The sequence below is a fragment of the Girardinichthys multiradiatus genome, chromosome Y (genome assembly GCF_021462225.1).
Source record: "Girardinichthys multiradiatus isolate DD_20200921_A chromosome Y, DD_fGirMul_XY1, whole genome shotgun sequence".
NCBI classification, from domain to species: domain Eukaryota; kingdom Metazoa; phylum Chordata; class Actinopteri; order Cyprinodontiformes; family Goodeidae; genus Girardinichthys; species Girardinichthys multiradiatus.
The window spans coordinates 36,423,100-36,443,739 of NC_061818.1; the positions used below are offsets into that span (position 1 = coordinate 36,423,100).

The window sequence follows — 20,640 nt, forward strand, 5'->3', positions numbered from 1 at the left end:
AGATGGTAGGCCAGACATTTTGTTGGAAATAACACATAATTTATTCAAAATACAAAGGATGGGATTAATATTAGTATTTTTATGGGTACCAGCGCACATAGGAGTTGGAGGAAATGAGATGGCAGACAGGATGGCAAAGAAAGCAACACAAAACCACATTGGCTTTATAATTAATATTAGTAGGTCAGATGCCTGTTTTATAAAATCAACAAGATAGGAGAAGTAAGAACTGGAAGAAAGAGCAGAAAAGAAGAAAGGTTAATTACAAGATTAACATTTGGACACACAGAACTTAATTCTACAGCATTCAAGATACAGAAACATAATACAGTAAAATGTGATCTTTGTGGAGAGGAGAAAACAATAGAACGTGTAATATTGAAGTGTCAGAAATATGAACAAGAAAGAACAATTTTAAGGAGAGAATTTGTAGGTATTAAATAATTTTTTTATTTGATAGATACATTGCAAAGAAGTTTAGGTAGCAGACATATTCAAATCATAGTTAGATTTTTCAAAAAAACTAAATTAATAAATAGAATTTGATTGTTTAAATAGTAAATAGGTAAATTTAAAACCATGAAGAACCACACTCCATACCAGTCGGTGGCGGTAATGCACACTTCAAAGTTACTTGCCAACCGCCAAAAAAGACAAGAAGAAGAAGAAGGACGGCTGGAAGAAGACTACCGAATAAACACTCGGAGTTGTATGGGCTAAGAACGCCTGCAGACTAGAGATATTTCTCCGTCTGAGGAAGAACAAAGTCATATAACTTTGCCTTCACTTGAGTCTGGATGTAAGCTGAGCTCTAACTGCTCAGTAACTGTTACAAGAACATCTGAAGAGAAGCTGACTACAGAGATGTGGAGACAGCAGCTCAAACGGAGGCATTGTGCAGCAGTGGGAGAGATTTCCGAAACGGTTAAAAAAGAGGATGAAGAATTTAATCTTCATCACAACATCCTGGAGGCTGATCTCAACCCCAAAGTTCTGCTGCATAAATTAGGTTGGTATGTTTTCATGTCGGTTACAGTTTAAGAATATTTTAGGTGACTAATGGATTAACCTCTTCAAGCCCAAATGGACCCCCACAGACATTAAACAGTAAATGCTTTGTCTCTCGGTAGAAACGACCCGCGTCCGCCATATTTGTTAGTGGTAAGTTGGGCTTGGAAACAGATACAAGTTTGCTGAGAAACGGAGTTTTCCATGTAAATGAAGCACTAAAAAGGACTTTCCGCTAATGTAGCAAATATTTTTGTATGAGAGAGGTTGTCAATATAAGTTATTGATTTAATTAGAAAATTAGATTTTTATTGAGTGCCTTCTGGAGGTGAAAATAATACTAGACAGCTCATGATTTAAAAGATGCATCTCAGGTGTTTTACATAAATCTGAAAACAATTTGTTGGACATAGTATTAAATTTCAAAGCTATTATTAGTGGAAATTTTATAAATGGTGTTGAACTTTGTTCAATTTAGGTCTAAACTTGTTTCAGAAAAAAAAGTATTAAATGTTTTTCTTTGGGGGCTGCACGGTGGCGCAGTTGGTAGCACTGTTGCCTTGCAGCAAGAAGGTCCTGGGTTCGATTCCTGACCGGGGGTCTTTCTGCATGGAGTTTGCATGTTCTCCCCGTGCATGTGTGGGTTCTCACCGGGTACTCCGGCTTCCTCCCACAGTCCAAAGACATGCCTGTTAGGTTAATTGGTAACTCTAAATTGCCCTTAGGTGTATGAATGAGTGTGTGCTTGGTTGTTTGTATGTTGCCCTGCGATGGACTGGCGACCTGTCCAGGGTGTACCCTGCCCTTTGTCCCTTGTAGAGGTTGACTGTTCCTTATGAAAAATAAGAAACCCAAATATTGTAATAGTAGCTTTGGTTTTCCAAAGTCCTGCCTCCTCAAACTCCCAGATCTGGTAGAATTTCAAACAGCTCAGCTGACGTATAAAGCTAGAAATAAACAACTACCAGAAAATATTCAAAAGCTGTTCACTGATAGAGTGGGGGGTTATGACTATAGGGAAAATCTCAATTTCAGAACCTTGAGGGTTTGAACCACCATGAAGAGAATGTGCATTTCAGTCAGTGGTGTGAAGGTCTGGAATAAACTCCAAAAAGAGCTGAAGCAATGTCCAAGCATGAGTCTGTTTAAAAAAAGACTAAAACTGATGTTTTTCAACATGTACTGGGATGAGGAGGTGAGGTGAACGGTATCTCATCTGAGCACTGTGTGTGTGTGTTTCTGCTGTGTGTCTGCATGGGGTGCATGGGGGGTGCTGGGCCCTCTTCTCTGCTTCTAGTCCTCTGTGGCTGCAGCCTGACGCTGCAGTTGTTGCAGCCTGGCTTCTCTCGCTGCTCCTCGCTCTGTGCCTCGTTGTGGTGGGGGGCAGGTCGGGGTTCAGGGGACTCTTGTGGATGGCTTGGTAGTTCAGGGGGGTCCCGGGGATCTTTCCGCCTCTTTGCGCTGTGGGGTTGGGATTGGTGGGGGGAGCTGGTGGTGGAGCTGTGGTGTTGGATTGTGGCTCTGATGATTTGGGGGGGGGGGACATACATGAGTGTGAATGTGGATTTAGGCCTAATGTGTGGTGTGTTTTTGTGTGTGTAGGTATGCATGTGTGCAGTTACATGTACATATGTGGAGATACATGTTTGTATGTATGTATGTATATATATAATTGTGTATATATATTTTTTAATTATTTTTTGGTTTGTGAATTCTGGATCAAAAACATAGATGTTAATTAGGAAGGTTACTTAAAGTTAATTTAAGTGCAATTAGAGGGAGAAGGGGTATGAAAAATAAGTTTTATTTCTTCATACCCCTTTTCAGACAATTTATATTAATTAATAATCAATGTCAGATCTCAGGTTAAATATACTCACAAGGCTACTTATTGGAAAATGTTTATTCTACTAGTTTCTATTTATGTTTAAGTTAATTTAATTTATTTGGAAGTGGAAATTTAATTTAATGTTTACCAAACACTTCTTCATATGGTATTTGGATATTTGTTTGTTTGTTTGTTATAAGCATTTCTGAAATTGACTTATTTATTTATTGTTGTTTGTCATTGTCTGAAATAAATAAATAAATTCATTTAATATTGTGGTTTTATTGAATTGCAGCTGCCAGTAGTGTGTTATCTATAGCAACCAGCGATAAGGAGAATAAACAAGCGTGTCTGGTGCTCTTTCTTGTATGTTAGTTTGAAGAAATATGATCCCCTGTTTTGATACAGGTGCTGGGCATGCAGTATAAGTCTCGCTATTAATATGAAATGGTAAGAAATGAGCATTTTTCTGTAATCAGTGGGGGCTATTATGGTGTCTTTATTTAAAATTTTTCAATTGGGGCTGCACAATATACCAAAAATGTATTGTGATATCAGCATAAATAATGGGCGTATCACAAGAACCTTTGTAAACTGTGAGAACTGGTTGGCTCAAATTGTGGCATACATACTATTTATCAATTGTTTTGTCATTATAGAGGGGAGGTGTTTGTTGTTTTGCAAGGTTTGACGTGCCATTAATTGTCCATGACGTTGTGCCAACTGTGGACAAATACACACCTACTGTTTCCAAAATACTCTGCCTTCGTCTCCACAGTAAATCCAGTCACAGAGGGCTGCCTTGTTACAGGTAGCATACCGCCTTTAATAGATTATGTGTTGTCTGTAGATGTAATATCCCTCCATCCAGTTTGTAAAGACACTAAATCATGTTTGACTTTTGGGCAATGGGAGATGACCCTTTGTGCTCTCTTTGAAACGTTGCCAGTTTAAACCAGGGTCTTTCTTATCGTTCAATCGTGAACACTGACCTCGAATAAGGGAAATGAGGCCTGCAGTTCAAATGTTGTCACTGGATTTTTGTGACCCCTTAGATGAGTTTTCTTGGAATAATTTTGGTTGGCCAGCCACTCCTGGGAAGGTTCACTGTTGTTCCACATTGTCTCTTTTTGTGGATATTGGCTCCAACTGTGGTTATCTAGAGTACCAAATCCTTAGAACTGGCTTTGTAACCCTTGCCAGAAGGATAGTTTTCCTACTAGGATTATGGAGAAGTTAGTATTTTAACCTCAGGGTCAGTAACAATGAGGCTGAGATGAGGACACACAGTGTGTCCCAATCCAGGGCCTGGATCCTTTGAAGGCTGTATTTGTAGGCTGATTACGTCACATCGCGGCGCCGAAGGCTGTCCCAATTCATGAATCCTAAAGAGATTCCTTAAAATGCAGCCAACAAGTGTGTCCTCCTTTTGCCCAATTTGAAGGATGGGTCATGAGTATCTTTCACGGTCCATCGTTTCCCATGATTCATTGCGGGTCAAGTCGGATTGGTCAAAAAGGGGCAGCCATGGCGGACCACAGTGGCAAAAGCTGTGAGTAAATTGTGAAAAATTACATTCTGTGACTCAAATGAACTTTTACAATGTTTTTAGTGCAGGAATATAACTGTAGACGTGAAAAATCTGCTTGATTTATCAAGACATCGCTTAATTTCAAACGTATTCGGAGTATCCCGCTCCCGCCGTAGTAACTGCCGTCTTGCCTCGCCAGCCTTCCCGTCAGTGAGGCTAGACCGTCCCAATCTGCAGCTGCTCATTTCTGGCCTCCATGGTTTTAGCGGTCGACGAAGGACCCGGCCTACGTGGGCTGGGTCCTTCGAAGGATCCAGCCCCTGAATTGGGACACACCCACAGTCCAGTTCGTGTCATGGCAGCAGTGGATGGCTATAACAAAGCCAGCAATCAGACCATAAAGGCAACTGGGGCCATTTTTTAATGACAAGTATGATCGTTAATAGAATGTGGTTGGACCAAGCTTTCCTCGTCTGCTCTTTGATCTGGAGCCAAGGCCTGCGTTCTTGTACCTCCTTGTCTTGCCTGACATTTTCTAGTAAGCTCATTGTACTCTGAGTCCTTTGTGTATGACCCTAGTCTGGAGGCCATTGCATTTGAAAATGTTACAAACTGAAAAAATTTAATCTGACATATCAATGGCTTTCTAAAGCTCTCTTTGAGTGCTCCTTTTCTCTTGGACAACTTGTTTGCTTGTTCTTTTCACTCCTCTTTTAGAGGGCTTACTAGGGGCACCTGGCTTGGACTCTTTCTATTTGGTGGAATAGTTCTTTCCACTTCAGGGTTCCAGCAACGCTCACTAGAACATTTACAAGTTTAGGAATTCATCTCCAACCATTCCCATTAGTATTAGTTTTGCAATAGTAAGACTAGGGGTGGGCGGTAGGGCAAAACTTTCATATCACAATTTTTTTTTTAAATATCGGTTTTACGGTATTAGACTTTTTTTTCCAATATGAGGGCATTCTTACCCACATAGTCTTCAAATAAGAAAAGAATAACTGAATATGATTGGCTTTAAATAGCTTATTCTACTGTAATAATGTTGGTTTTCCAAATCCAGACACAAGTCAACACATAACCCCTTCAAAGTATAGTCCTTAAGTTAAAGAATTAAAATGATAAAGGTCAAAATAGAACATTTTATTGAACGGTTTGCATAATCAGTGCAGTCAACCGTCACTGAACACCCTATGAGGTATTTCAACTGATATGCAAGGAAATGACCAAACATTTTCTTTCCTTTGTAAGTCAGCAAGCATTGCACAAATTGTGATAATGAAATGTCAAAATATCTTAACAAATGAATGATGTTGTTCAACTTTCAGAAATGACCTTGCTTTAGAAGTTGCAAGTACAAATTAAAAGTGCAACTGAAGTATAACAACTGACAGTAACTTGAATAACTTAAAAATGTGCAAACCACCAATAGAGAAAAACAAGCTATGTGAAGTTCACATCAATAAAATTGCACAATAGCCATGCATTTCAATAAATAAAAATGTTTTAAGTATTAATAAAGTGCAGCTTGGCTTGTATCATTTCAAGAGTAACAGTTTTCACTCGTCTCGACATGAGAGGTTAAGGCAAAGTGATTACAGGTTTCGGGCAAGAAAAATCAGACAGTCGATGGCGTCAGGTGTAAGTGCGGCCCTGTGGCAAGTGACAATGTTCCCACCGGTGCTAAAAACTATCTCTGATGGTGTACTGGTAGCAAGTATGCATAAATATCGCTATGCTAATTTAGCAACGCCGGGGAAATTAACTACCCAGGATTTCCACCATGCAAGGAGGTCAATGTTGCTGTCCACCTCTAAAGTCTGCAGTTATGTTTCGAGCTCCATCTTGATGTCCTCCTCTGACAGTATGTTACTGGACCTCATGCTGTTCTTGCTTTGTCTATTCAAAAAGCTACACAAGGACTTTTTCCTCCTCTGGAGGAGACGCAGGCCCTGCTGCTTCACTTGCTGCCACCATGTCAGTGGACACTTCACTTTTACTCTGAATCCCTTAACATTTAAGGGATTCAAGGACCTCAACATCCTGTCAGGTCAACACCTTTTCTGTGAGCTCTCAGGACATCGGCAATTGCTTTCTCAGCTCATCTATAAGTAATAGTATGTAAGGTTATTCCTAACATTTGCTTTGCTTTCTTTTTTGAGGATTATTTGAGAATCTGGTATAAAGTTTGTCTCAATGCTTCTAAAAGAAATATTTAACCAGAGAAAGGTTGACGTGTTCATTACTTATTTTACTAGCTTTAAAACATGATTATTCCACATAGAAACCAGTTAAAAATACAAATTTTGCAGCACACTGGAAACAATAGTATTCAAGTGAGATAGAGACCGAAAAGATGCTAGATGGGAAGACTAAAATGGTTTCAACATGTAGTTGAGATTGAGTGAATCAGTGTTGACATGCACGAAGAGACATAGCAACAACAAAATAAAGGATAAACAAAGCATAAGAAAGAAATTAATACAACCATAGCACCTAAATATGTTTATTAAAAAGTGACTCTGTCCAAGCTAAAGTTAAAATACTTTCTAACGTGTATAATGTGTTCAATATTTCCTGCAGATGTTAAGCAGATGCTGATGGTTAAAGAAGAAGCTCATGTAGACCACATACCTTGTGCTGACCTGCATGACTCAAGGCTCCACCATATAAAGGAGGAACAGGAGGAAGTCTGCACCAGTCGGGGGGGAGAGCAGTTCAATGGGAAGGAGGAGATTGATGCCATCAGTCTTCCAATCACTGCTACTCCCATGCAGAGTGTGAATGATGAACAGTCGCCTCTGCTCTCACAGCTTTATCCAGAACAAATTAATGGCAGAGAACTTTCAGAAGAGAACAGTGGAGAAGAATCCATCAGGATAAAAGTTCATGGAGATGGTCCCATAGCCTTAAAGACTGAAGGCACTAAGAAGGATGAGGAGAGCAATAAACTGAAACACTCGGGCTCTGGACTGAAAACTAAGAACATGGACAATGACTGGGAGGAGAGCAGAGCTCATGAGTCAAATGAAAACACTGATAACAAACCCTTTAGCTCTTCTGAGTTTGCCCATCACTTTTTTCAGAAAGACATGATTAATTTAAAAGAAGCGTCTTCAAGTTTGCTGGATAGCTGTGAAGACTGTGGCAAAACATTTATTGGAAATAAAACTTTGAACACACACATGAGAGTCCACACAGGACAGAAACATTTCTGCTGTGATTTATGTGGAATAAGATTTAGCCGAAAAGCACATTTAAACAGGCACATGAGAATCCACACAGGAGAGAAACCTTTTTGCTGTGATTTATGTGAAAAAAGATTTAGCCAAAAAACACATTTAAACACACACGTGAGAATACACACAGGACAGAAACCTTTCTGCTGTGATCTATGTGGACAAAGATTTGGCCTTAAAGCACATTTAAACACGCACATGAGAATCCACACAGGAGAAAATTCTTTCTGTTGTGATTCATGCGGACAAAGATTTAGCCGAAAAGCAGGTTTAAAACTGCACATCAGAATCCACACAGGAGAGAAACCTTTCTGCTGTGATCTATGCGAACAAAGATTTAGCCACAAAACAGATCTAAACAGACACATGAGAATCCACACTGGAGAGAAACCTTTCTGTTGTGATCTATGTGGACATAGATTCAGCAGAAAATTTACATTAAACACACACATGAGAATCCATACAGGACAGAAAACTTTCTGCTGTGATCTATGCGGACAAAGATTTAGCCAAAACACAGATTTAAACAGACACATCAGAAGCCACACAGGAGAGAAACCTTTTTGTTGTGATCTATGTGGACAGAGATTCAGCAGAAAATCTACTTTAAACAGACACATGAGAATTCATAGAGGCGAGAAACCTTTCTGCTGTGATCTATGCGGACATAAATTTAGCCAAAAAGCACATTTAAACACACACATGAGAATCCACACAGGACAGAAACCTTTTTGTTGTGATCTATGTGGACAAAGATTTAGCTTAAAACAAAATTTAAACACACACATGAGAATCCACACAAGACAGAAACCTTTTTCTGTCACACTGGAATCCATACTTGAGGAAAAATGGCTAAGTTATGAATAGTCAAACGGCGCAGCTGCAGTTGGCTGTTAAATATTTCTGTTGTCATTAAAGGCAACAGTCTTCACTCATTGGTTTCAGCATTACTCTAGTCTAAATTTTGTTTCTGGAGGTAAACCAATTTCTTAGAGAAGTTAATGAGTGGTGTTGGGACCCCAGACATGGGGACCACATGAATGGCCAGTAAGAACTTTTCTGGAACTTTTGAAATAAATCGCATCAACCTACTTCCAGCACAGCCAGGAACAGGGAATAACAGCGGACGTTCCGTTACGTCACTGTCCGTATAAAAACCCCACTTTTGCAACAAACAGACCTCTTCCACGCAGGTCCCCAGAGGAACTGGACGGAGGGACACAGCGCGCTAATGTCTCTTTGCTGGCAAATAGACACAACTCTTCAAACTGGATCCAAGAGTGTCATACGATCACGCGATCATATGCACTAAGCTAGGTAGAAATGATTTGCTGTTTGTGTATTCAGTATTCATTCATGAACGGGGGTAATGAAGGTACAAGCATGGCTTGACTTTTCTCTCTGAGGTCTACAGAAGCAAACTGTGTTCTAGAGAGTTCCCCGCAGAGAGCCTGTCTCAACTTCATCGCCCCAGACAACTTTTCCTCAGCACGCTTCACATAAGAGGTAGTGTTGTGCAGAGAGAAGTAGTTTAGCGTGAAATAATCTAAACATTTTTCTTTATATGACGTTTGGTTTTGTTTATGTTGAAAACTCGACCATCTTAGTGTTAGCAGATTATCTGTTCAGCACATGTGCTGAGTGTGTGTGTTCTGTGTTTGTTTTTTTTTTTAAAGTTGAGACAAACTTTATTTAAAGCGTGATTTTAAACACAGAAGATCGGCCATAACACGCCGTCCACACGCTTATGCATTTTAACCCTTTTATTAATTGTATTTTAAAGGTATGTGTTTGATTCTGATGGTAAGCTATAAGCTTCTTTTGTTAGCTCCAACCGCTAACAGCTAAGAACACGGGCTTGCCTACTAAAGATCATTTACCCAAAAAAGGTTGTTAGTTTTCAATCTAGGAAATAATATTTCCCTAAATATTATTTTACTAAACTTGATAACTAAGTAAACAGCATTAAGCCCAATTTCTCCAGAAAGATTTGGTTCTTATTCAAAATATTTCCTTAAATATTATTTTAATATTTCCTTAATAATATTTCTTTAAATATTATTTTAATGAAGGCAGCTAATTAGACACCATTGAGAATTGGTCATCCAAAAGGTTGGTTTTATTCAGCAAATCATTCTTTAAAATATTATTTTATTAAAATTATTTTATCTGATCTTGCATTGTGAATGGTTGCCTAAAGGTATGCTGATTATTGCCTAAGTTGGTTCCAAGATTAATTTAACTTCATTTCCAGATTCTTCAAGATAATCCTTGGTTCTCAAACATAAACATTGCATGGTAATGTTGCATCACTCTTTTGGTCATGATTTTCAACCATCTTTAATCAACTTGTTTATATTGTACATAGCCCATTAGTCTTCGTTATTCTTTAATTCTGCTTGGTAGTTTAGTTGGATTGTTTTAGCATAGTAAAGAGTTTGTTGATTGAAATATGTTTGACTTGAGTTTACTTATTTTTTTTAATAATTTCTTGTATTTTAAGAAATTGTGTGAATTCATTCCATGTGTGCAGAGTTTATGCTGTTCAATAATGTCAGAACTTGGCTCACTCCTTTCAATTTTGTCCTAATGCCACCATCTTATTGGACTGGTATTCAAAGGACAACGCTTAACAGACCGAAATATTATTTAATAAATATTAAAGTATTCATATTAAATATTAAATAATATATTCATATTCATAATAACAACAGTGGTACGTACCTTATATGTCTGCAAAGGGAAATGTGTCCTTAGCTTTGTTTAAAAGTCTGGTGACCAATTTGTGAATGGTTTTTTGGTCCTTATAGTCTTTGTTGTTTAAAGGAAAGGAGGACATTTTCGGTTTGGTCAGATGTTTTAGTCTTCCTTAAAATGTGTTTTGCGTGTTTGAATTGGGCCCCTGTGTAGCAGTCAATTTGCAACTCGGGTTTAAAGATTTTGGGTAATCTTTTTAAATTTGAGTCACCCATCATTATGATTTTACTTTTGGGTGTCAGGGTTCAGTTTTTAATTTTGTCCCCTTGGTGTTCATGTGTGGTAGAGCTACATCTGTTGATCCCCCGAATGGGGGCCGGAGGGGTACGGATCACCGTTGCCCGGTCTAATCTCTGGATTGTTTTTGGTGTTTGTGTTTGAGGTTTGCGGTGGGTTCTCTAGAGGACAGTCTGTTTGGTAGTGCGTTATGTATGTGTCGAGGGTGCAAGTAGGCCTCTGTGGGCCCTTGTTTTGGTTTAACCTTCCCTGATTCAACTAGAGGATGTTGTGAGTGCCTGTGGGGTTTTGAGCCCCCTTGTGTGTGTTCCCTTTCACTGTGTCTTTCCCTGTCTTTACAGTGTGTTGTCATCTGCTGTGGGATATCCTTTCTCTGTGGTTGACCAATTGAGGTTTTTTTTTTTTGAATTCCTTTTATAAGTAAGAATTATCTCCTGAGTGAATTGTTAGATCCACGTTGGTCTTCTTGTAAAACTAATTTGGAATACCAGATTAGAACACTTTGTCAGATTTTTAGGTTTGTTGGCCATGGTTTGGTTTTTTAATTTCCTATTTGCTACCAACATTGTTTTTTGGTGTCTGGTTACAGTCCTACATGTTATTTTTGTCTGTGAGTGGATTAGGTTGGTTTTGTTAATGTCTAGTATTAAAATTGTTTTAGATAATTGTGCTTCCTGATAGATTTGTGTTCTAAGGGATTAAGTTTGAGAGCTAAAAAGCTGTTTTTCAGTCTAGTTGAAGTTGCGTTACAGTATTACTGTGTCTGTACCAATTTGTATCTAAATGCTATGAAGTATTTCAGGTCTGAATCATCTGTGGTGTCAGCTGGGTCTACAACTGTTTCGGCCAGTTAATCACAAGATGAAAATCCCCAAGGTAAAGTCCTGTGTCCAATTAGTTGGTGATAGTTTTGAGCTATTACTAATAAGTGGTTCTGGCAGTTCATTATTCAAGGTTTCCCTGTTTTAAGTTTAAGTTCTATTTAAGGTGGGGTTCTAATTAGTTGTTATCCCTAGCTGTTGATAAAGAAGTTGTGGATTTTGTTGACGATATTCACTTGGAAAAAAAGAGTAATTTATTTAAAAAAATGCTAGGATGCTGGAGTGGGCCGAGGAATTAAGCCCATTGCATCCACACTAGTCTCTACGTAGGCTAGTGGATGTTAATTTGGAAAAGGTTTTAAGTCAGATTGGACGTGTGTCGTGCAGAGTGTGCTGGTGCGACTGTGAGGCTAATCCCCATAGAAGAATGGGCTGCCTTTGAAGACTCCTAAAGTCACCCTTCCCATGTGCTCTTCATGAAGGCAGAAACCTGGGTGGAGCAGATACATACCGCGCCTCTGAAAGCTTGAAGTGTTTTCCGTTGTTCAGTGGAGTTCTCTCCACTAGAACTCTTGATGGAGTTTTTGGTGCAGTTTTACCAATGGTTTTTATTGTGTTACAACTAGATTTGAAGTATTTTTCTATGCCTGTCTGTGGTGGGATTTTGCATTGAATTGATTTTATATTTCTGAATATAATCGATCTGTTTCTTATAAAGTGCATTTGGATGAAATTTTATTGTTTATAAATGAACCAAGTAAAATTAAATTGAGTATAATTGAACTTTGTATATGAATAACTTGAATAAATTACCATTTTGATTATACTCTTTTTTTATTGAATGTTTCTTTATTTTATTGCTCTATTTTGCTTTTATTAAATTTAAAATGTGTCCATATTTTTCATTAGTATAAAGCAGAGGTCACGGATTAGCGGACCAGGGTCAGGATCCGGACCCACGTGCCATCCAATCCAGACCCTACCTGATTTTAAGAATTTATATATTACTGCATGTTGTCTGACAGTGTCTAACTTCACTTGCGATGCATTTACTGTTAACATGGTATAGCCCCAGGCTGCACGTAATGCAAGTAAGGCAATGAGCTGCTTCAGTCAGGGCTGCTGCTGCTACCCTAACCAAGAGCATTTTCTCATTTACTATGTGAATATAAAGATTTTATCCCTTACCAGCTGCTGCATCTGACTTTTGAACAGGCGCGACGGATAGCTATATAGGTCATTCTGGTCCACACTCCAAGCCAGCTGGTAGCAGCAATGCACCACATCGTTGTACGCCAACCACCAGAAAACAACAAAGAAGAAGCTATGCGGGTCCTTCAATGCAGGTTGCTAAGTTACTAGCTTGGGAGCTCACGCCTGCTGAAAGTACAGTGACTTGGTGGTGCACAGATGAGTGAGTTAAAGTAGATAGCTTCATCAAAAATATGTAAAGTGTGCCATGAAAATCACACATTTAAAGATGAATGTAAAGATATGGCCTCTTACAGCACTACAGTGAGCATACGAGTGTTTTGGAAAAACACAAAAAGCCTTTCACTGACTGGGAAGTGCATGGAAGCTGTGGCAGAAACATTTTTAGATGGAAAAGAAGGACAACAACTTAAGGAAAAGGTTAAGCAAATTCCCATGCCTGTCACAAGCACAAGGAGAGGAGAATTATACCAAGTTGCACAGACCCAGGTCAACTCTGCCATTTAGAGTGTTTAATATTGCTACTTAAATAGGATAACTCTTCTCTGTTCAATGTGTGATTTCATGGGCATTTGAATAATTGATCAGTAGTTAAATAAAAACTCTAGTGTTAATTATTAAAGATGTCAGTCAGTCATTTTCTACTGCTTATTCCATAGTGGGTCACGGGGAAGCTGGTGCCTATCTCCAGCAGTCTATGGGCGAGAGGCGGGGTTCACCCTGGACAGGTCGCCAGTCCATCGCAGGGCAACACACAAACAACCACGCACACACTCATTCATACACCTAAGGGCAATTTAGAGTTACCAATTAACCTAACAGGCATGTCTTTGGATTGTGGGAGGAAGCCGGAGTACCCGGTGAGAACCCACGCATGCACGGGGAGAACATGCAAACTCCATGCAGAAAGACCCCTGGACGGGAATCGAACCCAGAACCTTCTTGCTGCAAGGCAACAGTGCTACCAACTGCGTTTACTATTTAAGGCAGCAGACATGACAGATAGATTATTAATAGAGAAAAATCTCTGACGTTGTAGCTCAGACCTGGAAATAATGCCCACGGTGATGAGCCCCTTCTGATCAGTGTTTACAGTTACAATTGAAAACAATATTGTTGAACACCCTATCTCAAATTATTCATGATTTTAATACAAGTTCTGGAATGACCTTCACCAGTTGGTGGAGATTTCAATGTATTCCTAGATGAGTGGATAGATAGATATCCATTAAACTAGAGTGGTCATCACAATACTACTGATATAGGATTTTATGGATGTTTATTTATTCACTGATATTGTTAAAACCTAATGGTAGAGGAAGATCCAGAACAGGCTATTGTCTGGTGATTTGAAATGTGATTTCATGATCTCTGCTGCCCCCTTCAGCAATCATAGTTAATCTATGGGACACACAACCCGTCTCCTGGATTGGTATGATGGCTGGTCACTCTTATGCTGCTTATACTTCAATTCAATTCAGTTTTATTTATATAGCGCCAATTCACAACACGTGTTGTCTCAAGGCACTTCACAACAGTCAGGTACATACATTCCTATTAATCCTAACCATTGAACAGTGCAGACAGAGTTAGCTTTTTATTCAAATTGGATAAAAAGTTTTTCTATCTAAGGAAACCCAGCAGATTGCATCCAGTCAGTGACTTGCAGCATTCCCTCCTCCCGGATGAGCATGTAGAGACAGTGGACAGTCACTGGCGTTGACTTTGCAGCAATCCCTCATACTGAGCATGCATGTAGCGACAGTGGAGAGGAAAAACTCCCTTTTAACAGGAAGAAACCTCCAGCAGAACCAGAACCAGGCTCAGTGTGAGCGGCCATCTGCCACGACAGACTGGGGGTTTGAGAGAACAGAGCAGAGAGACAAAAAGAACGAAGAAGCACTGATCCAGGAGTACTTTCTATGGGAAGGAAAAGTAAATGTTAATGGATGTAGCTCCTTTAGTCGTTTCACCTAGAAAGAAAGAACAGATAAACTCTGAGCCAGTTTTCAAGGCTAGAGTCTGAAAAATAGCACATAGAGTTTGTTACAGTTAAGCTCAGTCAATCGCCATGTCTAAGAGAGAGAAAGGGTTAAACATTAAAGAAAGGGTTATGTGGATCATTGGTAGAAGGTGAGCATTAAGTTGTTGCCAGCAGAAGCTTGGACGATTCCCCTCTCCAGAAAGGTGTCACATGTAGACACAGAGCCAGGCCAGGTGTAGCTTCTAGGAATAGAAAAGAGAGAACAAGGTTAAAAGCTGAAATAACAGTAAATAATGCAAAATTGGAGAGTAGTGTGAGAATGTAGCGAAGAGGGTGAAAGTGGTCATTATGTCCTCCAGCAGCCTAAGCCTATAGCAGCATAACTACACAGAAAAATGCTGGGCTTTGTTCCACCCATCGGATGCTCAGCATCTCTGGGGTCTATGAGGCAGTGGACTGACCTCGGCTGGCCCGGACGCTCAGCTTCTGCATCATGATTGGATGATCTGTCTGAAGCTGAATCCATTTTTGATTGACAGCGAAATGAGCGAATCAGCGATCTTGAAATTGAGCTTCCCCTCCTTGAAAGGGATCCGCCACTGATGCTCATCATGAGGGATTACTGCAAAGTCAAGGACCAGTGACTGTCCACTGTCGCTACATGCTCGTTCAGGAGGAGTAACTGCTACAAGTCACTGACTCGATGCAATCTGCTGGGTTTCCTTAGATAGAAAAACCTTTTATTCAATTTGAATAAATAACTGAATCTGACTGCACTGTTTAATGGTTAGGATTGATTGGAATGTATGTACCTGACTTGACATCTGTACGATTCAAATGAATTGACTTAGCCCATTTTAAAGTTACCCACCTTTCACACAAAGCAACAGGAAACAACTGTTATTTTTACCTCTGCCTTCCTCCTTCCCTGTTGGTTGGAGTAAGGGGGAATCAGGTTTAGCCTAAACCGGCTCAGTTATGGTTGAGGTCCAAACACACCCTCCATTTCTGCTACCTGTGTGACCCCTTCTCTTTTCCAATGGTTATAATCAATCTGACAGAGAGAGGTACCCCAATCCTTGTGTTTTTTAGTATAACAATGTCCACCAGTGGGCTCAACATGGACAAACTTTATCAGTTTATTATTTTACTTTGTTCCCCTACACATAGCCCATTCTAAAATGGCCAAACTCTAACACTCACTAGTTTATTTTAACCTCCTCAACAACCCTACACCATTCCAAACCCTTTGTGAAGTGGCTTGAGACGACATGTGTTGTGAATTGGTGCTATATAAATAAAATTGAATTGAATTGATTTTTTTCGTTTGGTGTGGTTCACTGTCACATTGTACCTTTTGCAGGTGAACTATAGCTTGTAAACAAAGCCACATACATAACGATCACTGCTTCCATTGGACAGAAATGAATAGGGCTGAACAGAGCAGAAACCCGGAAATGGAGGAAAACTATCATGGAAGTAATGCTTGATGCATTTCTGTTCTGTTCAGCTGCAAAATCATTGTCTAGAGCAGCTCGTTCAACACAGGTTTTGCAAGGAGTATTTCTAATTTTGGAATGGTGTCAGAGAATGCGTGCTGTGAGCTGATACAGACTATATGGTCTGAGTGTCCTACCCACAGCATGCTGGCAGCAGTGTTGCTAAGCAAAAGACACTGGATTATATATGACTTTAGTTCATTCACTATTCACAACATTCTCTGCAGTGGCTTGTTAAATGCAAAAAGGCATATGTTTCCTGTAGTTGGGTCAGGTCAAGGCCAGTTCATATTAACACCAGAAGCGAGCCGCACCAGAGACTGATTAGAAGCGGTTCGAGATAAGCTCAAAGAGTGGGTCTTAGTCCAGTTGTTTGGTCTGGACTAGGGCGTGCTTGAGTGTATTCTCAATTTCACAAAAGATCCGGACCAAGGGGGTAAACAAACGCTGGTACATTTAAAGTAGACCCAACGTGGCAGGTGTGACTACTCCCTTAGATTATGCAAAATAAAATTAGAAGTAAATTTACAAAGAAAAAAACATTTTGCTGGTGAAAGGGATTCTCTTCCGAGAGAGTTCATCTATTTTCTATTACTGCCTGTCCCTGCAGGCTCACGGGGGGCTGGTACCTATCTTCAGCGGTCAATGGCCAAGAGGTACAGCCTGGGCAGTTTACCAGTCCAGCATAGAGCAAATAACAGACACAAGATACAACCATGCATGCACACATACTAAAGTGTAATTTTGAGAGACCAATTAACATTTAAGTCATGATTTTGAACTCTGGGAGGAAGCCGGAATACCCAGCAAGAACCCACACATGCATTGGGAGAACATGCAAATTTGATTTAGAAGGACAGAAGGCCAGGATTTGAACCTAGGATCTTCTTGCTGTAAGGCACCAGCTCTACCAACTGCCCCAATGTGTAGCCTTTCTGTGAGAGTGTGCTGTACTTTTTAGGTTGATGTTGCATAACACAATATTTCTGATTTTTACTATTTACATTGTGGGGTTAATAAAGCTGCTCTTTATTTTCGGCATAGAACAAGTCTAAGGAAAAGAATAGTTGCTTTGGGAATTTTCAAAATAAAATTTTAGAAAGAATTTTCTTCTTTCTTAGAATGGGGGGTTTCCACTGACGAACCTCCATAAGTTAAACAATATCCAATATCAGGCTCTAAGAATATGGAGAGGTACTTTTAAAACATCTCCAAGAACAGCATTAGAGATTGAAATGGGAGAAATGCTACTCAATTTCAGAAGGGATCAGCTAATTTTGAACTACCGGGCTGTTCTACAAGGACAAAGAAATGATAATCTGATACAAGATGTCAAGGGCGTAATTTTGGGTCTAGCATTGGGTGGGTTGAGCTCTCTGCCTAGTTGTTTTTATTTATTGAATCATTTACTTTTGTAAAAGGAGTCATGCTAATTTTGCGTTTCTGTTTTAGAAATTCATTCTAATGCTTTTACTGTAATTTACCTAATTTTCCTGTTTTCTTTGTATATACTCTGCAGTTTTTCTGTTCCACATTAGTTCAGCAATTAATAAAAATCTTACTTTTAGTCAGTCATTTTCTACCACTTATTCCATAGTGGGTCGCAGGGGAGCTGGTGCCTATCTCCAGCAGTCTATGGGCGAGAGGCGGGGTACACCCTGGACAGGTCGCCTGTTCATTCATACACCTAAGGGCAATTTTAGAGTTACCAATTAACCTAACAGGCATGTCTTTGGACTGTGGGAGGAAGCCAGAGTACCCGGTGAGAACCCACGCATGCACAGGGAGAACATGCAAACTCCATGCAGAAAGACCCCAGGCTGGGAATTGAACCCAGGACCTTCTTGCTGCAAGGCAACAGTGCTACCAACTGCACCACCGTGCAGCCCATCTTACTTTTACTTTATCTTTTTTTCTAACACAGAACCAAATGATTAACATTTTTAGAGCACCTTCATATTCATGAATGCTGCATTGTGGTGTTTCAAAGGCTTCACAATAATTTGACGTTTTAATTTTTTGTTAGAAGCTTAAGTGAAGGATGAAGATTAACAGTTTATAACTGATGAAAAAAACATTTGGCTGAAGCAGATAAAGACACATTTTGTGATATTTAGAAAAAACTTTCTGCTCAGTCCGTCGAACTGAAGCTGTTCTTAAACTCAGAGACACTATGTTTACTGTGGCACAAATAACTGTGCTTCTTTTCTCATCTGTGTAAATTACTTTTTTTAATTTCACTTTCTCCCACCTCTGAGGCTCCATTGTCATAATTTCTTACATTTCTAAAAAGGAAACTGTTATAAAATAGTTTTTCTTATATTTTAATGGAATGGTAATCCCTTAAAAATCCATTTATTTTAATTATCCAGTGAGCTATCCCAACATTTCATTAAAATATGTTCCTCCTTTCATGAACCTTTTGACTAGAGATCAGATATTTTTCACATCATGATGCAGATCCAGCTAGAAGCTCACAGAGAGGGTTCCTACTGTTTTCTACCACGGCCAGGCCATTTGATTTTACCTGTAGCTCAGGTGAAAGTCTCTCATGACCCTGATGATGCTCATTAGTGACCCTCCACCTCATAGTTTGCTGGGAGAATAAGTGATAAGCGCTAGCGTCCAATTAGCCCATTCTGAGCCAGCATTCAGGTTTAACGCAAACTTCAGTCTGGATTAAGTGGCTCTGGTTCCACCTGTTCCAGGCCCCAAACACTCACCAGGCTCCCACTCTCTGTTGGCTCCACGGCTGCTCTGAAATTAACCGTCTCACCTATTGTAGCCCTGTTTGATGCACTCAGTGTAACTTTTCGGGTAATGAACGAGGCAGGCCAACACTCCTGGACCGAACAGCCGTTCTGGACTTCTCCAGAATGGACAAATTGCCAGTCCTCCTGAGCCTGTGCGCGTAGTTGTGCAGTCGTGGTACCGGGCGTGCGAAAATAACCACTTTTTGTCTTCTTTTCCTTTAGACTCATTTTCAAGGTAGGTGGAGCTGGCAGGGATTATATGGAACACAATAGAAACAAATGTGATTATTTTCAATAAAAATGTGAAGTCTGTCATTTTGGGGCTTAATGCATCTTTTGACAGACATGAACTCCTAAATGTCTTCTGTCATTAGATTCGGGGCTGTTCTGGAAACATCAGGAGCTTCAGCCCCAGAGGTCCAGGTGACAGGTCTAACAAAGCACCTGGGTACCACTGTATTTAGGAGCTAATGGCACCGCCATTCAGTGTCTGCATGTACAGGAGTGTGCGAGCAGCATGGAGTAAACTAACCTAACAATACATATATGTCTACCTCATTTTGATTTTTGCTCTTTTTACAAGGTGGTGTTGTTGGCCAACAGTGAAAAATCTTTGCCTGTCCGCCTTTTTGAGAGTACAACCACTCTCACCAGTGACTGAATCAAAGTTAGAGCAAACAGTGAATGCTTGGTGGAGAAAGCGGGTTTGGGAAGGGGGGGATATATTACCAGATGATGATGTTATTTTGCTGGCAAATGAAAATAAAAGAAAATCAACAAGTCATTTATGCGTTATATGGGGGGGACTTGATCAGATTTTTGGCGGGGGTCATAACCCAGTACATGTACAGTAATACATCAACCAATATTATAATTATATACAGTTATACACATATGCTTCAGGGAAAAGGGTTAGTGATGGAGTTTTAGTTTATACAGGAGAAATGCTTTCAATACAGTTAGATATTTGTTGGGTTGAAGAGGTAAGACCATTAAGATTAATAATTTTATTCTAGTGATAACAAAGGAAAGCACCAAACGTTTATTAGATGATGTTGTTGTTACGTTTAGTAGAAGAGAAATAAAGGGCATAATAACACAAAAATTGAAAGAGAGATGGCAAAAGCAATGAGAAGAAGAAAGCAAAGGATGGTGGTTTTACAAAATCCTAAGGAAAATAAGAGATATGAGAAGAATATGAAGGAACAGGATGGAGGAGACAATTATTTCAAGATGACTTGGGCATACTGGATTACATACCTTTTTATTCATAATAGGGAAACATCAGACAGGAAAATGTGACTGTGGGGAAGATGAGACAACAGAACTTGTTTGTTTGCATTGTGAGAATTATCAGGATAAGAGAAATCAACTAATTCCAACCTTAATAATATGAAAACAAAACTAGACCTTATTGACGTATTTCAGAGAGACTCAAGAAGTAAAAGCTACCAAGACATATTCTTTTTGTTAAGACAATTTGTTTGATTGGAACTTGAGGCTTTTTTTTTCTTAGCGACGTTCGTTCCGCACTTCTTACCAGTTGATGACGCTAGTGACATCAAGATGTTTGGCAACCGCCAATAAGAGGAAGAAGAAGGAAGAGGATGATTTAAAGACAATTTTAAAAAAGCAGGAAAACGAATCACAAACAGTTTATCTGTCTACAGAGGAGGGATGTTAGCAGTTTTATTAAGTGGAGGACATAAAACCATTAAAAACTGTAATTTGGTTAAATACAAGCTCCGTGTTATTGAGTTTAAAACAAAAT

General features: G+C 39.5%; 1 protein-coding gene across 1 annotated transcript; it reads left to right on the forward strand.

Moving 5' to 3' along the window:
• The first annotated feature begins 665 nt into the window (after nucleotides 1-665).
• On the forward strand, nucleotides 666-8,886 carry LOC124864962 (gastrula zinc finger protein XlCGF57.1-like). Its single transcript, XM_047359905.1, has 2 exons — nucleotides 666-1,009; nucleotides 6,951-8,886. Exons 1-2 carry the CDS (start codon nucleotides 865-867, stop codon nucleotides 8,471-8,473), a joined length of 1,668 nt encoding a protein of 555 aa, XP_047215861.1. The 5' UTR covers nucleotides 666-864; the 3' UTR covers nucleotides 8,474-8,886.
• The last annotated feature ends 11,754 nt before the right edge of the window (nucleotides 8,887-20,640 follow it).